Here is a 10,555-nt window from a genome sequence, read left to right as displayed (position 1 = left end):
TAAAATGGGGTGGTCCGGCCACCCCCTATGGCCAAGATGGGGTGGCCAGCCATCCCTTATTTTTTTTATTAATTAATTTATTAATTTTTTTTAATTTGAAATATATTTTTTTAATTATTTTTTTGTAATGGAACATATGTCTTATTTGTGATTATAAGATTTTTAAAAAGAAATTTCAACCATAAACTAGTTATTTTCCGTCCTAGAGAGGATCCTATTCTAGTTGATTGCCTAGTATAGATGCCCACAAAAAGATGATTACCTAGGAAGGCCTATCACGTGTTTGAAATGAGTAGAATATCTCTTTCAACAAAGGAAGTGAAATGATTCGTAAAGGATCCCTGCCTTTTAATTACTCTCATTTTTATTGCCATCACTTTTTTGGTGCACTTTGGACAGTTGAAAGGTCTTAAGCTCATTTGGTTGAGAAGAAAGTGAGAAGGAAAAGTGGGAGAAAAAATAGATGGGGATAAATACAACTCATCTGGTTTGCTAAATATGCCCCTATTTTATAATGTTTATTCTTCATTTCCTCTTCGTTCCATATTTCTCTCCTTCCTGCCAAACACCCAACTGGGAAAGTTGGTAGCTTTTCGTTTTCAACCTCTCATTAATTTTCTCTTCTTCCAAATTTTCCATCTTTCCTATACCAAACGGAACCTTGGGCAACGGATCCTTTAATAGTGCTTGTTGAATCTCATCACACATTTAACACTTGAAGCTAATTGCAATGTGATTCAGATGATGTTTAACATGCATGGCTCTTAAATATCCTCACAAGCTAAACTATATATATATTTATATATATATAAGGGTACCGGATTCTTGGGGGATTTAGTCTTAAGAATAAATAGTGAAATATTTGTATGCAAATCTTTTGGAACTATTCAAAGATTTCCTCTCCTTTGGTCCAACTAACACGCGCAGCCTGCAGTGATTTCAACTGTACTCAACATTATCTAGTTGTATAGTTGTGCTTAAAAGAATACACACACCTTTTGATCCATTTCTCTAGAAAAATAGTTCTTAAGAGGATTTATTCTGATTCTAGAACACCCTTTTGTCTGATTGAATTTTCCTAAGCAAAGGGGAACCCCTAGATCACGAGGGGGAAAAATATTGAAAGCGACCTATTTAATAATTTAATGTGTCTAGTGATTAGCACTGCAGAAAACTTTAGAGGTAGAAACCATATTTAGAGAAGGAGGAGCTGCCAGTGCACGTCTTCAACAATTCTAGAAAAAGTCAAATTTGAAAAAACGTCTAACTTTGTTAATGGTGAGAGAGACGGCAAGAGAGTCCGCTCCAAGAATGAGTGATTAATAGCCATAAGAAGCACGTGGTTGTTGTTTAATTAACTTCAACCTAAAGATTCATTGATTCACAATTTAAATCAAGTGGTTGATTTAAACAAGCTTGTGAATAATGAAGGCCTAAGGCTAAGGGTTGGGTGAAATTAGGCAAGCCTAATTTCGTGAGTGAGGAAATGGTATTATAAGTAAACATTATGAGTTGTTACATCAAGTATCCCTTTCTTTCTACTGTGGTCTTTGAAAATAATTAGCCGTCATGCCCCAATTATTTATGAGAACTACTAATTATGTTATCTTATAATAAATATTTCCTTCCATGCATGTAAGTCTTACCACCAACCAACCACTACCATGCAAGCTAAATACTATATAACATGGTTAGAATATGTGAGAACTTTGTTATGGTTATTTTTTTAATATTATATTTTTGAGTTTGATTGTGATCATGTCTAACTATTTTATTTCACAAAAATTGAAATGTATAAAACCAATCGAGAGTAATGTTATAAGTCGAGTTTTCTCAAATATGACTTTTAAAATTATTAATAAAATATCTCAGTACTTTTTGCTATTTATTGTGTAGCACAATATTCAAATAAAAAATTGTTTATCACCCTCCTTTTATCTTTCAAATAAAAATATGAAAAATAGAATATAATTAATAAAAAAAAAACAATATTTAAAACAGATACAAGAACTAAAATAGAAAGTCTTAACTTTTTTTCAATGGATTTTAGCTACTGTTGTTGCAGTAAAGATGCTCAAGAGCGAAGTAATTTAAGCTATTTAATTATTTTTGGGGTCCAATCAGTGGTGGGATAATCCGTGTAAGGTTTGCATTCTCGGGAAGGATTTGATATTGAGGAGTCGAGTCAGTGTAGTTGGGCGCCATAAAGATTAAAGAATAAGAGTTGGTGCCTGCTGCGTTTACAGAGCAGAGTCCCCCACTCTCCAAATCTTTCTCATTCAGTGAATGCCAAGTGGAGAAAGATAACCACAATCCCTCCAAAATATTCCATCTAGAATCTGAACAAAAACAAAGCAAACCACCCAAAAAATCCACGAATATTCCACCCCCACATACCTAAATTTACCTATTGCTCCACCCTCCAATTCCAACCACTCCCTCCTCGTTGCAACGCTATTTCTCAGTATACGTTTTTTGGTGTTTCGTGTTTGTTCCAAATTTGTCTACGTTGGTGGGTACTGGGTCGGTTTTTCCTTTTTTTATTGTGATAAATACGTTGGTGGGTCTTGAGCAACTTTCTGCACAGTCGAGTAAAACAAGTCTTTTATATATTATCTAAGATTTTGTTTGTTTTTCTTTTTCTTTTTCCTCAGCTTGTTTGAACTAGGGAGGGTGTATATCCATCTGGGTCGTTCTTGCTTTTCCTTCAACTTGTTCAAAAAATGTACTTGCTGTGATTCTAAGACAGCCCAACATGGATGTCGAGCGTGTGATCCGTAGCCATCCAGTGAAGGTAAGACGTGTGATGTGGCGCGGTGTCATCTCATCAAGTTTTGTTGAAGACCCTCCTCCTCAGAAATCTCAGCCTTTCTGATCGTGTTCTTGTTTTTTTGTTTCAGAAAGATTCATGGAAGACAGTGTTAACATTGGCTTACCAGAGCTTAGGTGTTGTCTATGGAGATTTAAGTACTTCTCCTTTGTATGTGTACAAAAGCGCTTTCGCTGAGGATATTCACCATTCTGAGAGTAATGAGGAAATATATGGGGTCTTGTCTTTTGTGTTCTGGACACTTACACTTGTGCCACTACTCAAGTATGTATTTATTGTCCTTAGAGCTGATGATAATGGTGAAGGTGGGACTTTTGCTTTGTATTCACTGCTATGCCGGCACGCCCGCCTTAGCTCATTGCCCAATTGCCAGCTCGCGGATGAGGAGCTATCGGAGTACACGAAAGATGGGATTGAGTCTGATAGGGGAAATATTGGGTGGAGATTGAAATCGACATTGGAGAAGTATAGAGTGTTGCAAAGGTTTCTGCTTGTTCTGGCTTTGATTGGGACTTGCATGGTTATAGGGGATGGGGTGCTCACACCAGCAATTTCTGGTATTGGAGGCTATGATATTTTCAATTTTGGTGTTAAAGTTGTAATCTTGGGATGTTACTGATTGAGAATTCCTTTTGCTTTCGGTCATTGTGTAGTGTTTTCAGCCGTGTCGGGTCTGGAGCTTTCCATGTCAAAAGAGCATCACCGATGTAAGTTCCTCATCTAATGGCCGAAATGTTATGTCAGATTTCATTATTTCATAGTCAATAATCGGTTATTTTGTTTGAGAAAGATAACTTGTATAGGAGGTTTTCCACTATCTTCTAGATCTTCTGTTTGAGTTGCAAATAATACTTTTACTATTCATCATAAGAATTTATAATGCATTTTCAAATCCATATAGAAAAATTTATTTTCATAATTCCACTTCAGAAGCATAGATGAAACACTGCCGATTTGAAATGATTGGGTAATCAGGAAAATAGTCCGTTGATATCTTAGAATTCTAGTTAGTGGTGAGCATCGAGTGATAGGAGAACTTTTTCAGAGAATTCTTTTAGCATTTATATCACATATATGCTGTGAAGTAGTGGAAAGAAGCAAATCAAAGTTAGGTATATATCTTGATTCTACTGTTACATATTCATAGCTTTAAATGCCATTTGAAAAGTCGAAAACCTTCTCCTCCTCCTTTTTCTAATGTACAGATGTGAAGTTAGTGGACAAGTTAGGAGTATGTTTATTGTGGTTCCCTAAAAATATAATTAAAACAAATTACTTGCTTTAATCAAAGTCAAATCACTATCAAACTAGTAAAAAAGTAATTAGATTAATGATGTGGGGCCAAGTTGATGACGCCCTAGTTATCAATGAAGATGCAATTTGTGACTAAAAAGAGAAGCTTAGCCTCATAAATTAGAAGATTAAGATATAAAGTTTTACTTTTTAAAAAGTTAAGCTGTCGTATGAGGCAAGGGAAAAGGTAGCTAAGTTTGGATAAGACTCAAAATAGTAGTATAAAATAATATAGAATGGAGGAGGCGTTCAGCTTATTTGTTATCTTCCATAATTGGAATTATGACCATTAATTAGACTGATCAAATAAAGTTAGAATTACCACTAAAGTCCCCTTTGGGGCATACATAATCATGATCATGGTGTCAACCAAGCCTTGACCCACTTGTTGGCAATCCCAAGCAATGTAGTGCATAGCATACCAGTATGAAATCATCATCGTCATCATTCTTTTATCAACTTCAACCTCTGTGGTCTAATCATCTCCTCAGTCACTGTTGATTATATCTGAAGATATTTATTGCAGTTCCACTTTCTAAAATCTCCAGCTGTTCTTCCATTGTCCCTCTTATTCCTATCATAGATGTGATCAGCTTATCTGTCCTTCGACTAGTGGGCTAGTGTCTACGGCCTTTTTGTTGGTTCTGCTGTCTCTACTTACTGGGTTTTGCAATTTGTGGGCAACGTGTTCCCCACTGTTAAAAGTTACCTACACTAGAGAGGCCATTTAATGAGATTTTACAACCTTAGCTTGAAGAAATCTAACATGGCAAATTTTAAATGTGTGCTTGACTGCTTGCTAACATATTCTAGAATGACTAGGATTAGAGCATTCTGCTTTTGTTTCTTTTTCTTTATAGGCGGTAGTTCTTTATTCACATTTCAAAAAGTATTTAGCAACAAAAATCTTAGTGCAGAGCAATCACAAATCACATGGAAATTGTTAAGCTTCAAGATGCTTTTTCCTCGGTCTCAAAGCTTGCTTCTTAAGCATTTAAGTTTAGAACAAGGTGTAAAATTTGATTGAGTGATAGTTGAATTGGAGATGGCACAATTGTGTGGCATTTATATATGTAATCATAATAGATAATACACACGTATACACATCCATCATGTTGCTGTCAAATTCAAAGACAATCTGTGTATTGATGATTCAGAGCAAGTCCACCTCCTATCTGCAATCAAAATTGGCATGTAGCTTATTTTTTCCAAGCAGTAAAACGAATTTTTTAGATGGCTGCTAAATTAACAATGGCCACTTGGGTAGAACTTACCCATATGGGCGATATCTATGATTGTGGGAGAACCCTGTCAGCCATGTATTAAATGTATCTAGCTTCAAAATTTGTTGCACTGGACTTGTGAATTTTTGAAGGAAATTCAAGAGTTACAATTATTGTGTGTTAATTTCAATTTACTTAGAAGCTTGTCATCACCCCTTAATTCAGAAATATGTGGATGATCTATTGAACCTAAAACTTCTGCCTCTTTATGCATCAACAACCTTAGAAGATTTCACCAACTAATGCACCAGTGCTGGTGGGAGTTTGTGCTGAAGGCAGTTTTGTCTACTTTTCTATACTTTGCTGTCTTCTTGCTCACAGCTCAAGGACTCCCGGGCTGCACTTCTCAGTTCCACATGCATGCATCATCTATCTTAAAGCCTAGCATACCACAGTACCATTTGTCGCATTTTCATTTCCTTAATTCTCATTTCAGATGCTGAATGAAACATTGTAAAAATTTTGTGCAACTGATGATTTTCTTTATGATTGTGCCACCCCATTTTAGGATGCTTTTATTCTATCAGAAGCCATAAAGAAACAAAAAAGAAAAAAGAAAACAGGAAAGAACAACTCATATTTATTTTCCTATCATAGCAATGATTGCTATGATAGTGGGAAATTGAGAGTAGCTATGAGAAGCAAATTTTGGCAAATAGAAGGAAACCAACAAGGAGAAATGCAGATCTCTCTGTTCGTGTTCATTTCCGTATAAACTTCATATTATAAACACACGTACTATAGTTCGGTGTTTTTTTTTTTTTTTTTTCCCTCTATATTGCCAAAGATTCACCTGTAAGCTCCAAAGTACTGGACCTAGGAGCACTGGACACTGAGTGGAGACCCTTTAAGTCTCCATTGAGTTCGGTTATGAGGATTTACAACTTTAGTTGTACCTTTTTAGTCCATGACTGCCCTTCATTTTAAAATTTGTGTCTTTTATTTTTTACTCTAGTATGATGATCTTGATAAAGCACACGAGATGTCTCTCAACTGCATACCTCAAGAAGAAACCGAGTCTATTTTTGCAACCAGTTTGACTTACACTGTCTCCTTTAAAAATACATAAATAACTAAATAAATAGAACTATAAATAAATCAAAGATGACTGTGTACCATTAAAGCTTCTATCAGCTATAGAAGTAGTTCTAAGCATATTGAAGCCCCATTTGATTCTTCAGAAGCCACATAATCTTATGTTCTACACAAAGGTCTGAAGGTTGATTAGGGATACAGGTCATGCTAGCAGAATTTGATTTCTCATATAATTGAGCAAAGTATTCTGTTCCCTCAAAGTTCATTGATTCTGCAGATGTTGAAGTCCCAGTTACTTGTATCATACTGGTATTATTGTTTGCTCTCCAACATTATGGGACCCACCGAGTAGGGTTCCTCTTTGCACCTGTCGTCATTATGTGGCTTTTATGCATCAGTGCTATTGGTTTGTATAATATCTTCTATTGGAATCGCGACGTTTATCAAGCACTCTCTCCATACTACATGTACAAATTTCTGAAGAAGACACAAAGGGGAGGGTGGATGTCCCTGGGTGGAATTCTCTTGTGTATTACAGGTACAAGAGTATGTACAATGAACTGTGTTCTCTAGCCATATATGATATAACCAATAGGAATGTTTGTCCCCTCTTGTACTAACTTTTCTACATTTCAGGCTCAGAAGCTATGTTTGCTGATCTAGGCCACTTTTCACAGTTGTCAATTAAGGTACATTATCTGATTCTTTGTTTGCTGGTGATTATATAACTAAAATATGCAAATGAAAATTTTTGAATCTGCTTAATATAGTCATATACCTGCTGATGAGATACTATGGGACATTATTTACCTGAATGAAATTTTAATATGAACGAGGACATTGAAGTGGAAAAATAAATAACTGAAGTTTCGGATAGTTAGTTTGTTCTAGTAGACTCCCTACCCTCTTTGTAGCAGCTAAAAATCTCATTACCCCAGTTTAAATGTTTAAAGTACAATAATCCTAAATATACATTCACACTCCTAGACTCTTCCCTTTTATTTAAATGCCTGAAGGTTGCTTTAGAATGTTTCATGTACCCAAATGAGAGAAAATGTAATTTTTCACCCTAGTGGCAATATAGAGTAGTTATAATAGATTTTCTTTTCCTTGGTTCTTTTGCGCAAGATTAACGGAAAAAACATACCCATTTTTATTGTTGCTTCATATTCTGTACTCTGGCCAGATAATCCATCTTGGAATATTTTCATAGCACACTCCTAATAAACCATAAAAATTATATTACAAACTCTCATTTACAAGCATGATTAATATCCGTGGATAGGTTTACTTTAAAAGAAAATCTCAATTTGACTAGATCATTATCTTCTCTGGTAGATGCATATGCATTAAGTAAAAGACTTGTGTGTTCATTCTTTAGGACTGATTCACTAGTTCATGTTCATACATTATTCGTGGTAAATTATTATACAAATAATCTGTAGCAAAGGCCACCAAACTCAAGCTACTTGTTTAACAGAAAGCCACATTCTTGCAGATTGCTTTCACCTGTATGGTTTACCCATCCTTAATCCTAGCATATATGGGACAAGCTGCTTATCTTTCTAGGCATCATAATATTGAAACTCATTATCGGATTGGATTCTATGTCTCTGTACCTGGTAGGTGCATATTATTGTTATTTAGAGGATAATTAATCCAATTTATCTTTTGGATTGGTATTGACTGATTTTAAAAACTGACCTTTTTGGTCCAGAGAAAATAAGATGGCCTGTTCTGGCAATAGCGATACTTGCGGCAGTTGTGGGAAGCCAAGCCATCATCACTGGAACTTTCTCTATAATCAAACAGTGCTCTGCTTTGGGTTGCTTTCCAAGGGTCAAAATTGTGCACACATCGTCTAAAATACACGGTCAAATATATATTCCAGAGATCAATTGGACCTTAATGCTGTTATGCTTGGCTGTTACCATGGGTTTCAGGGACACAAAACGCATGGGCAATGCAGCAGGTACTACTGTCAGCATCAATTTTTCTTTTTTAGTTTATAGGGCTTTATGAGTTCTAATCATGACCTAAATGTTTTATAAGCTCCAATCCCCATCAATTTTACAGCATCATCTTTTTCTGATGAACAGGTTTGGCAGTTATAACTGTTATGCTCGTAACTACCTGCCTAATGTCTCTGGTTATAATCCTGTGCTGGCACAGAAGCGTCTTCCTGGCCATTTGCTTTATATTCTTCTTCGGCTCCATTGAAGCACTCTACTTTTCAGCATCCCTCATCAAATTCCGTGAAGGAGCTTGGGTCCCCGTTGTCCTCTCATTTATCTTCCTACTCGTTATGTATGTTTGGCACTATGGCACGCTCAAGAAATATGAGTTTGATGTTCAAAATAAGGTGTCAATCAACTGGCTGCTCAGTCTTGGTCCCAGTCTTGGAATTGTGCGGGTCAAGGGGATTGGACTCATACATACAGAGCTTGTTTCTGGGATCCCAGCTATTTTCTCTCACTTTGTCACCAATCTACCAGCTTTCCACCAGGTTGTGGTCTTCCTCTGTGTCAAATCGGTCCCAGTGCCACACGTCAGACCTGATGAAAGGTTCTTGGTGGGAAGAGTTGGTCCAAAGGAGTACCGGCTTTATAGATGCATAGCACGGTATGGCTATCGTGATGTTCAGAAGGATGACAACGAGTTTGAAAAAGATCTTGTTTGTAGTATTGCAGAATTTATCAGGTCAGGGAGACCAGCATTAGTCGTGGGAGAAGAAGATATGGAGAATGATGAAAATATGACGGTTGTTGGGACTTCATCATCAAATTTAGAAGGTATAAGAATGTGTGAAGATGATGATAACTTTGCAGACATGGTAGGCACTTCAGAGTTGAGGGAGATTAAGTCCCCAGAAAGGGTTAGGAAGAGAGTGAGGTTTGTTGTGCCGGAGTCTCCACAGATTGATATGGATGCCCGGCAGGAGTTGCGCGAACTGACGGAAGCAAGGGAGGCAGGAATGGCATTTATAATGGGGCACTCATATGTGAGAGCAAAGAAAGGGTCCAGTTTGATGAAGAAAATTGTGATTAATCTGGGTTATGATTTCTTGAGGAGAAACTTCAGGGAACCAACTTCTGCTTTGAGCATTCCTTATGCAACTACTCTAGAGGTGGGGATGGTTTACCATGTTTAATCAATGCTTATACAGCATAGCTTTGTATTCTGCATTTTCTCCATCTGGGTCATTGTAAATAATTTATCAGATTTTTTCTTTTTCTTTTCTTTTTTCCGTTTTCGCTGCAATGTTCATCTATGTTGAGTTTATAGAGCTAGTAGTAGGCACAAAGTGCTAGAGAAAGTGTTCCATGCAGAACTACAAGATCAATCAACCGTGTTTCGGTTTGGGCTTCAACATCTTTTTGTTTGTTTTAAGAGAAAGTTTAGAAATTAGAAGCAAAGTTTGTGAAGGTGGCACTATCTGATGAGCTTTAACTGCGAGTCCATGACAGTACTGAAAATGCAGAATTTGGGCAATACTGGAACTCCCAAAAGCACAATGTTCAAAGAAGAAATTTAAACAAGTGAGAAGATTTTCTCCTCCCATGCAGCAAAGAATGCCTGCTCAAGTTTATCTCTTCAGGTTCAGGTTGGCGCGAGCCTCAATGTTGTGGTCCTCTATACAGGGAGAAGCTCTAGCGCAAGTTCTGCTGAGTAGTTTCTGAAAATATTGGTTTCCAGATCAAGTAATATTTTATTTTTAAGACTTCCCATGAGTCAGTCATTTATCCAAAGGTTTTTTTTTTTTTTTTCTCCAGTAGTAATCAAAAATAAAGTTTTATACTTTAAATCTTCCATTTGAAAAAGAATAAATATTTATTGAAATGTGATGACTACATACATATTCAAACCAGGATGGTGTAAACAAACACATCAAATACTACTAGGGATCTTTTTTCCACAGGAGATTGCTCTTTATATATTTTGGGTATTAAGTCAATCTAAGGGATTACATATCATCACAGGAGTCATGATTTCTGAAGAATAAGAAAAGTGAATGTGATGATGATAGTATAAAAGTCATTGCTAATTCTCACAAGGGCCAATGGGTCATCATTGTTTGAGCCATCGTGACCAATACGTTGCTACTCTTGAGACA

The 10,555-nt window shown here is 36.4% G+C and overlaps 1 protein-coding gene across 2 annotated transcripts; it reads left to right on the top strand.

The window, feature by feature from the left end:
* Positions 1 to 2,201: 2,201 nt before the first annotated feature.
* On the top strand, positions 2,202 to 9,811 carry LOC132183075 (potassium transporter 8-like). Of its 2 annotated transcripts, none has more exons than XM_059596470.1 (9): positions 2,202 to 2,512; positions 2,655 to 2,794; positions 2,901 to 3,387; positions 3,484 to 3,537; positions 6,719 to 6,979; positions 7,078 to 7,130; positions 7,940 to 8,063; positions 8,159 to 8,413; positions 8,541 to 9,811. In XM_059596470.1, the coding sequence occupies exons 2-9, from the start codon at positions 2,756 to 2,758 to the stop codon at positions 9,590 to 9,592; spliced, it is 2,325 nt and encodes a 774-aa protein (XP_059452453.1). In that variant the 5' UTR covers positions 2,202 to 2,512; positions 2,655 to 2,755; the 3' UTR covers positions 9,593 to 9,811. The 2 variants fall into 2 exon arrangements, with proteins under 2 accessions (XP_059452453.1, XP_059452454.1); XM_059596471.1 differs by having other exon boundaries at positions 2,202 to 2,523.
* The last annotated feature ends 744 nt before the right edge of the window (positions 9,812 to 10,555 follow it).

The sequence above is a fragment of the Corylus avellana genome, chromosome ca5 (genome assembly GCF_901000735.1).
Source record: "Corylus avellana chromosome ca5, CavTom2PMs-1.0".
NCBI classification, from domain to species: domain Eukaryota; kingdom Viridiplantae; phylum Streptophyta; class Magnoliopsida; order Fagales; family Betulaceae; genus Corylus; species Corylus avellana.
This window is presented reverse-complemented; position numbering and strand designations above follow the sequence as displayed.